Source organism: Chlamydomonas reinhardtii, chromosome 14 (assembly GCF_000002595.2).
Source record: "Chlamydomonas reinhardtii strain CC-503 cw92 mt+ chromosome 14, whole genome shotgun sequence".
NCBI lineage: Eukaryota > Viridiplantae > Chlorophyta > Chlorophyceae > Chlamydomonadales > Chlamydomonadaceae > Chlamydomonas > Chlamydomonas reinhardtii.
Genome location: NC_057017.1, coordinates 3453916 through 3469458, shown reverse-complemented (window position 1 = coordinate 3469458; position 15543 = coordinate 3453916). Strand labels below are relative to the sequence as shown.

General features: G+C 65.6%; 3 protein-coding genes across 3 annotated transcripts in view; 2 read left to right on the top strand and 1 right to left on the bottom strand.

Annotated features, from left to right (window-relative positions):
- Window positions 1-974, bottom strand: part of CHLRE_14g630775v5 (uncharacterized protein) — a 2572-nt gene extending 1598 nt beyond the window's left edge. The window contains exons 1-2 of the mRNA XM_043070385.1: window positions 799-974; window positions 401-571 (exon numbers count right to left, since the gene is read on the bottom strand). Of these exons, the coding sequence (XP_042917058.1) occupies window positions 401-571; window positions 799-834 (207 nt within the window). The 5' untranslated portion in view covers window positions 835-974. The remainder of the gene's footprint in view (window positions 1-400; window positions 572-798) is intronic.
- Window positions 975-5254: 4280 nt separating this feature from the next.
- CHLRE_14g630763v5 (uncharacterized protein) lies at window positions 5255-11287 on the top strand. Its single transcript, XM_043070384.1, has one exon. The coding sequence runs from the start codon at window positions 5294-5296 to the stop codon at window positions 10157-10159; it is 4866 nt and encodes a 1621-aa protein (XP_042917057.1). The 5' UTR covers window positions 5255-5293; the 3' UTR covers window positions 10160-11287.
- Window positions 11288-11934: 647 nt separating this feature from the next.
- CHLRE_14g630750v5 (uncharacterized protein) overlaps window positions 11935-15543 on the top strand; it is an 18816-nt gene continuing 15207 nt past the window's right edge. Inside the window, exons 1-4 of the mRNA XM_043070383.1 lie at window positions 11935-12661; window positions 13235-13380; window positions 14168-14895; window positions 15341-15506. Coding sequence (XP_042917056.1) covers window positions 12259-12661; window positions 13235-13380; window positions 14168-14895; window positions 15341-15506 — 1443 coding nt within the window. The 5' untranslated portion in view covers window positions 11935-12258. The remainder of the gene's footprint in view (window positions 12662-13234; window positions 13381-14167; window positions 14896-15340; window positions 15507-15543) is intronic.

The following is a 15543-nucleotide window of genomic DNA, read 5'->3' as shown; positions in this document are numbered from 1 at the left end:
CTTTGGCTTCCTGGTTTGTTTGAGCTGGAACCTACAAACCCCCTCCCCATTATTCCAGCCCGAGTAACGAACGTGGTGCCAATGCTGCCGAAGTAGGTGACGCGCTAGACGCGCACGATGAGATGCAGCACGGGCAGGGTGTTGCATGACCATGCCTGGGTAGCCTGGGTGCCGTTGTGGCTAGTACAGGCAACAACAACAGCAAGCAGGGTCCATAAGACAAGAGTCTGTGCCCAAAACCACCCAGACCCACAGGTCAAGGGCCCTACTCCACCGCCGTGCCCAACCCGCCCAACCCCCCCGCATTGCTTCGGCCGCCCCTAGTGTTTACGTGGCGTTTCAGCTGACCTGCCCAAACTACCCAAGGAGCAAACAGCAGCTCCACTTCTTCAGCACTGACCGGACTGAAGCCGCTGACCCCGGGCTTGCCGGTGGCACCCACGGGCTCACCGCCACCGGCAACAGCAGCTTGTTGGGGGCCGCTGGGCGACGACGTTGACACCGATGATGAGTCGGCACCCGCCGTTGGCGGCTGCGCATGGCCCGTGAGGGCCCGGGCCAGCGCTGCCACCTGCGGCCCAGTCAGCCAGTCAGCCAGGCTTATGGAGGCAGATGGAGGAACAAGCGAGTGCCGACCAATTTCATCTGCAGGTGTGCTCGATCCTTTCTTCCGCCAGCCCGGACATGGCACGCTCAGAACCCTAACAACCCACTTTCGCGTGCCTGCTCGCTCCTGCTGCTCCAGCGTGGACGTTGTGACGACGCGCTGATGCTGCCGATCGAACTCGTCGAACGCGCCAGCCCAGCAGAAGAAGCCGCGACCGCGGGCTGCATTGCCCTGGGTTCAAGTTGAGTATATTTGAGTGACTGTATATGCTTGAGACTGTGCGGTGGTTTCCGCGTCAGCACCGACGTGCGCTCGGCAACAACCCTAGAACCGGGATTGAGCGCTAGCTCCTTTCAGCTACAGAAACTAACGTCCCGGCTAGAGCAAATGTAAATTTAAAGCTGTCTACCTGCATTTCTGCCTGCACCTGAAACCCATCTGCCCGTCCCCTGGTCCGCCTTCCCCAGGGGTCGTATCTTGTTTTCGGGGGTAATGTCTGGATGGCCGCCGTCTTTTGTCTGGGCACAAGGCGGTTTGGGGGCGTCTCCATAGGAATTCGGACAAAACCCGCCCCAAACCCGGGCCAACAAAGTCTCACCCCAGAGAGTAGCCCCCCGGAGGAATGTCTAGGAAACGGCCAAAATGGCCAATTAATGTCTGGAGACATTAAGGTAAGAGCCCTGGCCTCCCCCTCCCCTGCACGCTTTTCTTCGACGCTGAACTTCACGCCTGCAGGGGGGAGGACACCACGGGAGGACACCCTCCCCCCTGCACCCCCCTCCCATCTAAAGAGCAGGGTGGCACTAAACGGATAGCTGGGCTCATGGGCTAAGTCAACAAAACCCCTCAGGCTCCCATGACCTGTCGCCCGGCTGTCCATGCGCGCGTTGTAGTCCAGTCGTCCATGCTCCCTGGCTTATATCCTGCCTACCTCTTCAACCCCACCATTCCCTCCGCTCTGCTGCACCGCCACCGCCGCAGCCATCACCACCGCCGGCCGCTGCCGCCGCCGGACGCCGCCAATCCCGCCGCGAAGAATCTGCGTATGATGAGTGTTGCGGAACTAATGCGCGCGTACGCAGACCAGAGCGGAAGGCGGAGTGGGCTTGCAGGCGGCACGAGAGTAGGCAGTCAGTAGCGCAAGTTGCGAATTCACACGTTACCTGGTAACCGACGGTAAACGCTGCGGACGGTCGCGCCCATGGCTGGCTGACGGAAGGCGGCTGCTGTATGTATTGGGATGGCTGGGCTGGACGACGGCGGCCGGGCTGGCGTTGCTTGGGACTACCAGAAAGGATGCGCCCGAAACCAACCTGGAGAACACCAGCGCCACCGGTGCCCAGCACGACATGTATGGGAGGGAGGGAGGGGCAGGAGGCGTGATGCACTGCAGCGTAGAAGCTATGGCGCTAGGCGGGAGGCAAGCAACGTCAACCCCAAAGCAACCGCGAGGACATGGTGCGCAAGCCGGGCTGAGGGCTGTGGCTGTGCGCTGCGTGGGGTGGCTAAACGAAGAACACTAAGTACGGAGAAGTGATGGATGCAGTTAAATGAGCAAGTGCGCCGGGCGGCCGAGGAATTAACGACAGCGCGATCGCTGCATGGCTCATCCCAGTTGCACTGCGGTCGGCATGCATGGGCGCGTACGGTGCATGCCATGCGACACCAGGAAGCCACAAGCAGCAACCACAATCGAAACCTCCGAAGGGGCGGCAAGGGACGCAAGCAAACGCAGACAATGAGGCAAGCAAGGGGACAAACAGCAGGCAGGTGACGGGTGCGGACCGCATTGCGGTTCCCCACACCCGTCATGAAACCGGCAGCCGCACGGGGCGGCGGCTGCAGGCCGGGTGGGGGCAGGGGTGTTAGTGGGGTGTGCATGCGCGGGCTAGGGGCACTGCAAGCAAGGCATACGGAACTCGACACACTGAAGCCCCTGGATCGGCCGGTATCGCCGGTATCGTCATCTCCAGAGGGCTGTGTATGGGTTGGGAGGCCGCCGCCGCGCACGCCCGCAACGAATACTCCTTTTGGGATGACGCGGCGGCGACATGCCGCCATGGGAGTGGCGGCACGTGACCAAGGCGGCCGCGGGGGCGGCGGCACGTAGCCGAGTAGGCGGCCGCGGGGGCGGCGGCGCGTCGCCAGGGCGGCCGCGGGGGGGGGGGGGCGGCACGTAGCCAGGGCGGCCGCGGGGGCGGCGGCACGTCGCCCAGGCGGCCGCGGGGGCGTCGGCGCAAGAACACAAAACCAATTAGACAGAAACCCAGGGGTAAACCAAATAAACACCAATTCCACGGGGCTGGCAGTGCTGTCGAAGCGGCGGCGGCCGGCTAGGCTGGCGAGGTACTGGATGGCGGGTGAGGCCCACCAAGTCGGCGTATTCGGGGCGCTGCCGCTGGCGTCGTTGCACGTAGTAGGCTTCAGGCGTGCGCTGCAGCATGCGCTGAAGATCGCCCAGGAGGCGGGGCCGCCGGTAGCCCATGCGCGTCAGGGCGGTGCGCGTGATGAGATTGGCGGTCTCGAAAGCGAAGTTCTCAACCTCCGTGACAACACGCCGCAGGCGATGAAACTGGCCCGTGAATGTAAGATGTTGCGCTTGCTGGCTTCACCTGTGCTGGCTTATATCCTGCCTCCTCAACCCCACCATCCCCTCCGCTCTGCTGCACCGCCACCGCCGCAGCCATCACCACCGCCGGCCGCTGCCGCCGCCGGGCGCCGCCAATCCAGCACACAATGGCTTACTTACCCACCAGGCACAAGGGGTTAAGAAGGCTAGACCGGTGAGCAGGGCACGCCCTACCCCAGCCGTGCATGAGCTGCGTGGTACGGTCGCCCCTCATCGCGCGGCACATCCGACCTCCGACTGCATTATACACTGTCCACCTGCGGGCTGAAGTCCAGTCTGTATGTAGCAGGGGAACCCCTGGTATATATGTAGACCACTGCAGCTTCTGGTCGCGGTCTTGCGTACATGCACATACTACGTACCCTGCCCTCGCCACCCTAGTTTTGGTACGTACGTACTACGTACCAGTCCGCGTTGTTTTTCCCCTAGCGATTCCGCGGCCTCTGTCTTCTGAGCATCATTGAGAGTCACGGCCTCCAAAAACAGTATACAGACCCAATCACTCTTGATCATTGCTCACGCCACCGCGACACCTTCCCGCACCCTGTGCACATAATACCTGATGCAATTCAGGATAGACAGACATTTACACACTGAATCTACACACGATGCCACCGCCCCAGCACCCACGCCACAGCTGCCGCCGCCGCGGCCCCGGTCGCCGCCGCCGCCAGCAGCCGCCACTGCTCCCCATCCTCATGGGGCCGCACCGCGCCAGCTTCCGCCGCAGCTGCCGCAACGCCGCCTGTCGCACTGGCTGTTGCCCCAAGCTCCACACGCTTAGGGGGCTTGGGCCCACCCAGCCCGTCGGGCGTGGGGACGTCGTCACCCCCGCCGCAACACCGCTGGGTGCGCCGCCGCCACCAGCTGCTGCAGCGCCCGCCTCTCCGGCGCCCTGCAGAGAGGCATAGCTGCCGTGCGCACTGCCGTTGCTGCTGGCGAGCACGCCGCGGATGATGTCTGGAGCAACCTCTGGCTGCAGGTGGGCGGGGGGCGCGTCCTCAGCGGGAGGGGCGGCCAACGGGGGCAGCCGCGTCACGCGCGCGCAGGTGCAAGGGGTACTTCGTGCCCTGCCATGGCGTGCGTGCTCACAACCCTCCATCTCACGATCGCGCCAACGACCTCCCCCCGCAGGCAAATGCCACTAACAGCTGTGCTACCTCTTCGCCAGCCCTCGTCCCCTTCCCATGCCGCTCCCGCCGCCGCGTCCGGCATCCTCCACCCCCGCCGCCGCCCGCCGCCCGGCACCACCCCGCCGCACCTTGAACTCACGGCTCCTGACTTCCGTGACCACCTGCTGCGCGTTGACGCCCATGTGGATGACGGCGTGGATGCTCTCCATGATGGGGCACTCCACCCCCATCTTGGAGGCCAGCCGCCGGATGGCCACGGCCGTGCGTGGGCACGCCTGTAGACACACCAGAGCCCGAGCAGCAGGAGCGGCAGCAGTGGCGGTGGCAGCGGCCCCCGCGGTGTGGGGTAGCTGGGGAGGAAGGCGGGCCGGCGTGCTTGCGACAGGCCGCGTGCGGCATTGCACAGAGAGGCACTGTAGGTGAGGGGGTGCCTTGCCGGTGTGTGTGTGTGTGGAGGGGGGAGACAGCCGACGCCAGCAGCATTGCGCACCTTAGTTAGCTGCTTTGCACGGGCTTTTGCACGATGGCTGTATGGTCGGCCCGGTGGGGCGGTGCGGTCACGGGGAAGGGTTGGACACACAGGGGGAGCCAGGGGACAGAAAGGCAATGTTGGAGGCAGGCAGTCCTGAAGATGGAGCAGGTGGAGCACAGGAAGGAGGAGCGTGTCATGTGTGCCATATGTGTAGGTAAATGGCGAATGCACTTCTACCATCATTGATATGGGATGGGCTGTTGCCTGGTGTTGCGGGGGTGGGAATGGGGTGGGGGAGGGACCACCGTGGACCACGAGGTGGAATGGGACACGGTGGACAGGAGGACTCGCGCGCGATTGGGAGGCCCACGAGCTCGCTGCACAGTTCCTCCTTACTCACTACCTATCAACAATTGCCAAATGATGAGTGTGGCTTCCGTCAGATAGCAGTAATGAACGTGTCTAGAGAACGCAAGAACGAGCTGCGGAATCACAAAGCGACCCTCGACAAAATAGCCGCCGGCGGAGCTGTCGCCGAGAACTGTCCAATCAATTTTGAACTTTCTAGCGAAGAGGATGGCGGAGGCAAAGTTGTGGAGGAGCTGGAGGGTGCTTGCCCAGGGTTCTGGACCTCTCTTCTTTCCGCTCACGCGGGCGCAGCAAGGGCTCTTGCTGCCGAAATAACTCACACTAGCCTGCGCACCTTCGCAGCAACCTGCCTGGTCGGTAACCTCTCCATCGCAGCACGGTTCGAACGATTCCGTGCGGCGCACATTGCCTCCGCCCTTGTGCGGGGCGATGCGTTCAGTGTGTACGCCCAGATCCTTTCGAACATAAGGCAGTATGCATCGGTCGCAAGCAAGGCCGCCACGGACAGCAGCAAGTCGGCGGCCGGCGAGGAGTGGGCCGGCAGCAGCACCGGCAGCAGCACCGGCAACAGCACCAGCAGCGCCAGCAGCACAGCAGCTGCGGACGCGGCTCCATCGTTGGAGCTACTTGCCACCACGCTTGATACGGTGCTGCAAGCCGCGCTGTCGCTGGGCGGCGTCTGCCGAGACCTGCAGGCGGAGGAGCAGTACACGGAGGCCCTGGACGCCATGGCCCACAGCGCTGTGCTCGAGCACGCGGCCGCAGCGACGCTGTGCCTGGATGAGGCTCTGACGCTGCAGGCGATGGCAGCACGGACGGAGTTTATGGCGTCTGTATCCATGAGCGTGATGCGCAGCGTCCCAGCGGGCGTCGCCGAAGCGGGCATGGCAGGATCAGGGGCAGCGGCGGATTCATTGCGTGCCCTGGTTCAGGATGTGGTGCGGGATGCGATGCATGGCGAGAAGCCTGGCCCGTTTAAGGAGTTCATGCGGCTGTGTCTATCTATCATCCGTGTGCGCCAGCTGTATCATACCTTGCTGACCGGCCTGAACCTGCACCTGGGCCGATGCGACTGGCCCCCTGTGGAGCCATCCAGCCGGCCTGCGGTGCAGGCGCCGCCCGCTGCCGCCGCTGCCGCTGCTGCGGCGCCTGGCGCTTTGTCGGCAGCGATGGAGCCTGCGGCGGTGATGGCACCGGGCTTGCGGCGCAACCAGAATCAGGCGCAGCGGCAGGAGAATGAGCAGCGGCAGCAGCAGCGGCAGGAGAAGGAGCAGCGGCAGCAGCAGCTGCTGTGCCAGGTTGTGAGCGGCCCAGCAGTGCAGCTTCTCTCGATGCTGTCATTTGAGCTAGGGCGGGCGTGGGAGCAGCAGCTGCTGCAGGCGCAGGAACAGTTGCCGGGCGCACAGCACACCGCAGGAGCGGTGGGGCGGGCGCAAACGGGGTTGCAGGCAGCGCCGGCGGCTGCCGGCGGCGTGCCAGACAGGGCCGCCACCATAATCAGCAACTGGTTTAACGAATGGATCACAGTCAATGGCGGCGCGTGGCCTTGGTCGAGGAACGGCGAGCCGGCGGCGTGGGGACCCTCGGTGGTGCCTGCCATGAGTCGTGCCGGCCATCCTGCGGTAAAGCAACTGCTGGACGTCATTCAGGAGGCTTCGCAGGTGCTTGCCTTTTGTGCAGCTGAGGTCCCGCGTTGGTGTGCAGCTGCTGCAGCTGCTGGCGCAGCGGATGGCGCGGCCGGGCGGCGGCAGCACCAGCACCAGCACCAGCATCAGCCGCGGCAGCTGGCGCCCGCCCTGCCTTACGCGGCTCAGCCCCAGTACGACGCCCTGCAGCGGTGCCTGCGCACCACGCGGCTGGCGCTGCTGCGCCACGCGGCAACAGAGCCTGTCGAGGAGTTGAGTCGAGAGCGGTGGTGGGAGGCCATGCATGGTCTGGTACGGCTGTGGGCGCAGCTGCGGCCGGCGCAGGCGGCGGCGCGGCTGCCGGGGCTTTGGGAGCAGGCGGCGGGCATGCTGCCGTATCTTCCAATGATGCTTCCTGACAAGGGAGGTCAGTTGCGCGTCCTGAGTGAACTGGCAGCTGTGTTGGCGTCGCCTGTGGCGCCGGCGGCGCATGCGGCGGCGGGCCCACCAACCGCACCGCAGCCGGTGGCGGCGGCGGCAGCTGCTACAACAGCTGAACAGGCGGCCGGCCAATCGGGGTCAGCAACAGAAGCGGCGGCAGCGGCGGCCGTCAGCGGCAGTAGCAGCACCACGCTCGACACCAGCGGCTGCAGCTACAGCCTGCGCTGCGCGCTGGACGCGGGGCTGCTGCCGGCGCTGGAGGCGCTGCTGCGGCGGGGGATGGCGGGGCTGGCGGCGGTCGGCAGCAGCTCCGCAGGTGACTGTTCGAAATTGTTATACAGCAGCTGTACGGCAAGCCGCGCAACCCTGGCGCTGCTGTGTCAGTCGGGCGTGTGGCCCGCGGTGCTGGCGCACGCGGCTGTGGAGGAGGTGGTGCCGCTGGTGGCGACACTGGCGCGGGCGGCGGCCGTGGTCGCTGATGCAGGCACACCTGTGGCAGCACTGGGCGAAGGGTTTGGGTTTCAGATGCAGGTGCGGCAGACAGTGTCGGTCTGCCTAGGCCTGACGGCAATGCTAGAGCAGCAGCAGCAGCAGCAGAAGCAGAAGCAGCGTGCGACGGCGGTGGCGGCGTCACTGGGGCCGGCGGCGGCGTCAGCGGGCGCGTCAGCTGCACCAGGGGTGCAGGTGCCTGTGGCAGCGGGCTGGAGCTCGCCCTGCGAACCCCTCGCGCTCAGCCGCTGGTTGCGGCGCAACCTGGGCGGCGGTAAGGAGTGTGACGCCACCCAGGCGGCGGCGCTAGCGTCACCAGCACCGGTGTCGGTGCCGGCGTCAGGCTCTGTGCCGCCGCCGGCCGCCGTCAGTCAGTCGAGTGCCACCGCTGGTGACCCTGGCATCGAGGGTGCTGCTGCCGCTGCTGCCGCTACGGCTGCGGTGGCAACAGGGCTGGCGCCGCCTCAGCAGCCGCCTCAGCCGCCTCAGCAGCCGCCTCAGCCGCAGCAGCCGCCGCAGCAGCAGCCGCAGCAGCCGCTGCAGCAACAGCTGCTGGCGGACTGGGCGGCGGTGCAGTGGCTGCCGCTGCTGTACCGCCAACCAGTCCTGACGCTGATGTCAAATACCCTGTCCGACACGGCCTACCTGGAGCCGCTGCGCTTCGGCCGCTCGGGTGCGCTGCTGTTGAGCCGCCTGTCTCGCAGCCTGGTGGCGCTGAGCCGCCACTACGTCGCGGCCATATGGCGATACCGCTGCCACTGCATTGAGGTGGACCTGGTCTCGGGCCTGGCTGAGGGGGAGCGGCGACTGAAGGCGTTGAAGGAGGAGGTCATGCAGCGCGCGCTGCAGCTGGAAGCGGCGCACGAGGTCCGCATGCAGCGGCTCGTGCGGCTTGAGGAGCTGGCGTGCGGGGTGCGGGCGAGGCTGTCGGCAGCGCAGGAGGAGGGGACAGAGGAGGAGCGCGCGGCGGCGAAGCGGGAGGGGGAGGCGCTCGGCGCGGAGTACCTTGCGCTGGGGCAGCAGTCGCAGCGGTTTTCAATCGAGTCGGGGGCAGTCGAGCGACAGTTGGCTCAGATCCAGGAGGCAGAGGCGCAGCTAGACAAGCAGCACCCGATCATGCTCGCTGCGTTAAGTTGGCGTGCGCAGGCTTCGGAGTTGCAGATCGTTGACGTTGAGTCCGCGCTTTGCTGTGCTGCTCACCACTTCGTCGCGGCGGCGCTGCTGCTGGAAGCGACGCCCTTGGACAGCACAGCGGCCGGCGGCTCGGCGACGCCGGTGGCGGCGGCGGGAGGCAGCGCTGGCGCAGGCGCAGTTGCTGGCGGCGGCGGGGGCGGCGAGTCGGTGGGGCGGGATCCAGCAGGCGCGGCGGCGGCGGTACAAGCGGCGCATCACGGCTGGGACCCCGAAGCCACGGCGGATGCCGCGGCGCTTGCCACAGCGGTGATGGACTTGGCGGAGGTGGTCGCTGTGCACAGTTGGTTTGACAGCTGCATCCCCAGGCGGGGCGAAGGTCCGCTGCTTGACCCTGTCTTGCTGCTAGACAAAAAACGGATGAGCGAGACCGAGCTGCTGAAGTGGCTTCAGCGGTTCGGCTTGCGCCAGCGGCCGCGGCTGGAGGCGGTTCTGTGGGCGCCGTACCGCGAGCAGCAGGAGGCGCCAGCGGCCGCGGCGTCAGGGTCAGCGGCGCCAGCGGCCGCGGCGTCGGGGTCGGCGGCGTCGGAAACGAAGGCGCAGCAGCGCAGTGGCCAGCAGTGGGCAGCCACCGCAGCCAAGGAAGAGGCGGCTGCAGCTGCAGCTGCAGCGGCGAAGCGGGAGGCGCGGGAGGCGCGGGAGGCGGCGATACTGGCGTTGTTGGACGAGCTGGTGGAGCGGTACGGGCTGGCGGACCCGTCAATGGACCCCATTCTGGACGACACGGATCCGGCTTGCGCGCTGGTGCAGGACCCAACTACGCTAGCACAGCGGCTGTTGAGCGCCAGTGGGCCCGGTCGAGCGGACTCAGCAGGTGCAGCGACGCAGGCGGGCGTGGCAGCGTGGGCGTCAGGCTCGACAGCCGGAGCCAGGGACGGTGCCGACGCCAGCAGCGGTGGCAGCGGTGGCAGTGGCAGCACAGACAAGCCGCCGGCGCCAGCTGTGCCCGGGCATGTGTCGGGCGTGGGGCTGTGCTGCAACCTTGCCTGCCGCAGCCTGGACGGCCCCAGCGCGCTCCTGCCGCCGGGCGCCGGCAAGGTGTGCGCGCGCTGCAAGGCGGTGCGGTATTGCTGCGGCGTTTGCCAGCTGGAGGACTGGCGGCAGGGCGGGCACGAGAAGAGATGTATGGGTGTTAAGAAGCGGCGGGAGGCGGCAGCGGCTGAGTCAGCCAGCTATGCTGCAACCGGCACAAGCGATAGGTAGGGGTAGGAAGTGTCAGGAGGGAGGTGCGGTGCAGTGCAAAGTCCGCGGATAATGCGTCAGAGTGCTCCACAAGCCCACAAACTCGGCAACGCATGATAGGAGGTAGGAGCAGCATCGTGGAGGGGCGGCACCAGCGGGGGCGGCAGCATTGCGCAGCACCGGTGGGCGGTTAAGATTGGGTGGGTCATGGCAGAAGCAGTGGAAATGTCGGTAGTCGCTACTGTGTGGGTGTGTTGCGTCCATGCCGCGGAGTGGAGTGCCGTGTATACGTAAACACTCATAAAGGTGGGGTGAATAGGGCTTTAGTGCATGGAATGGGTGTGTGCCAATACTGACCATTCATGTGTCCCGCGATGGACCTTGCCGTGCATGCTGGGCTGGGCTGTGCAAATGCTGTGTGTGTCAACTTGTACTCCAGGCCGGGCGACATTTGCCATGCGAGGGAAGAGATCTTGTCGCCGGATGGCTGACAGTGGAGGCGCGGAGGTTGATTGGGGTGTGAGTTGACAGGACCATGCATGTCTTCCATGTGGCAGAGCTGGCACGGGCCGGCAGCGGGCTGGGGCCGGGCGGCCTTGTTTTGGGTAGTGTCTGAGAGCTGTGACGGCGTGACAGCGTGTAGTGAGGGTGTGACGGGAGCATCATTGGTGAGGGAGTGCCGCATACTGCTGTGGGGGTGGCATGGGCCGTGCAGTCAATGTTTGGGCCCTCAGCTTCTTCCTGCCGCTGTCAGGTTCAGGAGTGTGGGCAGCTACGGTGCATGCGCGCTGTACCGGTAAAACTGTTGCATTGGGCCCGGCCGGCACGGACGTGTGCGCTGTGAAGCAAGCAGGGTTTGACGGGTATCTGTTGACGGGACTTCAACGCCTGCATTCACTGCAGGTGTCATTGAGATGCGTAGATGTGAATGCGAATGCGAGTGCAGGCGGCGGCGGAGGTTGTTGTCGCGTGCAAGCAGTGAAAGCGGTTCAGCAGAACGCACTGAGAGCAGACATGTTACCTACGGACGGTAACCTGGTGCCTGCACATCCCAGCATAGAATACTATTGCAATAATACAGTACCGTACTGTGCTGGTTGCAATATGGGCACATGGCACTCTTTGACGAAGCTGTAATCCGGGCCACCCCAGACGCTGTCCGGGATATAAGTATATAACGCGTGCGGTGGATGTGGGAGGGGCACCGCCACAGGGTGTCACGTGCAGGGGCTAGTAGTTAGCGAAGCGCCAAAACCAGCTAGCCACCTCGTGGCTTTTCCTGTCAGGCGTGGAATTCAAACAGAAAATAATAGCTGCAGGCACTCAGTCTGGAGAGCCTCGGGATGCGTGCTTGGTGGCGCCGTGGCACGCCGTGGGCCGTGGCGGGCGACGGCGGGCGGGCAACGGCAGGAAGGCTTAGGGCTCCCGCGCAGCAGCGTAACCGCCTCAGCCTTTCATTGGAGCAACCAGCCGGGCTGGCTAGCACTCCGCACTCATTCGTTCGTGAGCTTGCTTGCGATGGCGTTAAAGGACACGCGTGACTGGCAGCTGTGAGAAAAACCGCGCCGCAACTTGTAATGTTATAAAACCCAGCACGTCGGTCCCGGCATGCACCTGGCGGCTCTTCGAGAACACAATGTGTGCATTTTGTATCTTCTCTAATGTGCACACCGGAATCAACCCCGCGAGCCGCTGCGCAACATGCAGACTGCCGAGCGAGCATGCATGTATGGTCGGACTTGAATGCGGTTTTGCCTGTGTCCAGTATACAATACAAATATAGCGCAGTGCTTCTAAAGAAGCCAGAACTGTGATTTGCTCTGACGTTGTCGACTCTGCTGACTGAGAGCTCTCTTCCTGACACACCTATTCTTGCCTCTCTAGATTTTGTCAAGAGATTTAGATGGAAACAGTGGTACCTTGCTTGACCAATAAGTAAACATAAGGGCCGAGTGCAACGGGGCCGGCTGCTTCCCCAACCTCAGCTCTGAGGCGTGCACAGCTTTATATTATTACTATGTTATGACTACCAAGCGTCCAGAAATGGATATAGGCGGGTTCTTAGACAAGAGCTGGTCACACTGAAGCGACACCTTTGTCGCTTATTGGCTGGTCCCCCCATGGGGGCGAATACAAGGACACTAAGGAGTGTATGGACACGGTGGGCCATCGCACTGTGCCTTTTCCTTCTTGGCAGCGAACAGTTCCAGTTCGCGAATGGGGCCGGCTCGGCGTTCGCTGAAACAGCAACAACGGTCGGCCAGCTGCTATCAACGCAAGGTCAGCTGCAGCAAGGCGTGCTCGCGATCGTGCCGGACGCCTCGTCTGGCGCCGGCGGGGCCATCACATTGCCCCCAGCCACTGGCGCCTCTCTGACGCTGACCGGCAAAGGCGGCGCGGTCCCCCCCGGCCTACTCAACAGCAGCTTCCCTGCAGCTTCCGTCCCCCCGTTCACGGCGTTGACCTGGGGGCGGCTCGCTGACCAGCTGGATCTGCAGGGGCCCGCGCTGGCGCTGACAACAGGTGGGTGACGCCAGGGCTGGGTTTGGGGCGGGGAGGAGGGGTGACGAAGAGTCTTCGGCACGAGCGTGTGCGGCACGCTGGAACCGCCACGCCTGCCGGCATCGTGTCAGGGTGACTGGAAATGCATAGGCGTGGACTTAATGTGAGGCGGAAGGCACACTGGGGGGGCTACGGGTGCGGCGGCTGCTACTGAGCGCGCTGCAACGGCAACCATGAAGCAGACATTGCTGTAGTCCTGCAAGCGCGCTTAGCCGCTTCCAACACCAGCCGTTGCCCACACCAGCCCCGCCCCCGCACTCCCATGCATTCGCAGTGCACTGCACGGTTGTGCCATCGTGCACTGCGGACACTCTCCCCCGCCCTCAACCCTCCCTCCCATCCCTCCCCCAACCCCACCCTCCAATCCCTCCCTCCAACCCCTCCCTGCAATCCCTCCAATCCCTCCAATCCCTTCAATCCCTCCAATCCCAATCCCAATCCCAACCCCTCCAATCCCAATCCCCCCTCACACACACGCACACACACACACACACACACACACACACACACACATACACACACACACACACACAGGCCAGACGCTGTCTCTGGCCTCGCTGTCGCTGCTACTGGCTGACGTCATCCAGCCGCTGGGGCGCGGCCCGCTGCTGCGGGAGCTGGGGCTGCCGGCGCTGGTGGCGCTGGGCGGCGGCGGCGTGCTGGAGCTGAGGAACGTCACGGTAGGGTGGTGACGAGGAGGAGGGGGAAGGAAGGGGGAGGAGGGAGGAGGGGGAGGGGGGAGGAGGGGGGAGGAGGGGGGAGAGGGTGAGGAAGGGCGGCGGTTGCGCGGGTCTGGAGCTGCGGAACGTCACGGTACGCGGGGGGGGGGAGCGGGATGGAAGGGCGAGGGTGTGGGTGTGGGTGTGGAGTGGTTGGATGTGGGTGTGGGTGGTTGGATGTGGGTGTGGGGCCAGGGGTCAGGTGCTGCACTGGGCGGCGAGGGGGGAGGGGCGGGGGGAGGGGCGGGGGGGGGGCGGAGGGGGGAGGGGGGAGGGGCGGGGGCGCGGCGCTGAGGTGCGCGATGTCACCGTAGAGCGTGGGGTGGGGCGGAAGGGGTGAGGGGAGGGAGGGGGAAGGGGAGGAAGAAGGTAAGGGGAGGGAGGGACGGTTGCTTGGAAAGGATCCGGGGAGGGGCTGTTGTTGTGCTGCCCTCATGTAGGCATGGGCAAGGGTGGGGGACTGGGGGTACGGTAGGGTACGGTAGCGAGGGGCGAAGAAGCGGGGTGAGGCGTGCGGCGGAGCGGTGCGGCTGGAAGTGGGGGGCCGCGGCCTCCTGGCTCCTGGCGACACGTGGCGCACGTGGTGATGCGGACGTGAGGCTGCCGGTCCTCTACCACACCATTTCCCTAGGCTCTACTCCATCACCTCAACTTCCACTCAAAGCCTCGTTCGCTCTCCTCAACCTCCCCTGTCCCTCCCTCCCCGTCTCCCACTCTCCTTCTATAACACACAAACACACACGCACAGCTGGTGTTGGCCGACGTGGACCTGCGCGCTGCGCTGGGCAGCATGTGCCGCGTGGATTCATGGCCGTACAGTCCGGGGGTGTCCATCACCAACGGCCAGATCCAGATCTCGGATTTCAACTCCACACCGCCCGGCGGTGGCCGCGTGCACTGGCGGGACGTGGTTATAACCGCCGCCGCCAGCCCCGGCGGCCTGCCGCCGCCGTGGCCGTGCGCCGCCGCCGGCGTGACCCACGGGACGCAGCTGGGCGGCGGGGCGGGGGGGCTGCTGCCGGGGCTGCTGGGAAGCAGCACGGGAGCTGTGTTCGTGTCGCTGGCACGCGACCTGGCGCTCCCCTCCGACGGCTCTTGGTCCCCCGTGGAGTTGCCGGCGGGCCGGCTGCTCGTGTTGCTGGGCGACCCAGATCGATCCGCGGCGGGGTCGCCCACGGTTTTGGATCTGGGCGGCATCGCCGCCGCCTGGACCGCGCCCCGGCGGCAGTTGGTGCTGACGGGGCTGAGCGAGGACGGCTCGGCGGTTAGCGTGTCGCCGGATTCCGGCATCCCCGGGGCCGACAAACTGTACGGCAGCGATCCGGGGCTGCCGGTGGCGGCGGCGCCGTACGCGGTCGCGGAGTACGGCGTGGCGCGGCTGTACGACCTGCTGCTTGTAAACCTGCCGCCGGCGCGGCGGCCGGCGGCGGAGTGGGCGCTGATGGCGGCGGCGGTGAACAGCTTCGGCGTCAGCTGGTGGGAGGTTGGGGGTGGGAGGGGAGGGTGGGAGGCGGGGCGGGCGGCAGGAATGGGGTGGGATGAGCTGGGGTGGGGTGGGAATGCGGAACCGGGATGGAGTACTGGGTTTGGAGTGGTCAATTCCTGCCTACCCCACGTCGGGAATTTTGGGGGAAGGCGCTCAGGGGAGGTCAGGGGCAGTCGGGAGCAGTCGGGGGCAGTCGGGGAGGGGGGGGAGGTTGAGGCAGTGGGGGGGGCGGTGCGCAAACGCCGCTGTCTAGGGAGAGGGAGGCCTGGGCCAGGGGGGACGAGGGGGCTGCGCCTTGTTGACAGGCACTCCCCTCCCTGGCTCTGCGCCAATCCGCGAAGCCGCTCCTACATATCCGGCCTGCAACACCCGCCCCTGCTTCCCATCCACGCCTGCTTCTCTGGCCAACCCCACACCCGCATCGCCCCACCCCAGGGACGTTGAGGGTGAGGGGCCGGCGGCGGCGGCCCCCGCGCTGCGACTGTCGCGCTGCACGCTGGTGGCCCCGGACGGCGAGGTGGCGTTCCTGACACGTGCCGCACGTAACGCAACGGAGGCGGCGCTGGTGCCGCAGTACTTGGCGCTGGCGGAGGCGCCCAGGGTGGGTGTGGGGGGTTGGATAGGGTGTGGATGGGTGA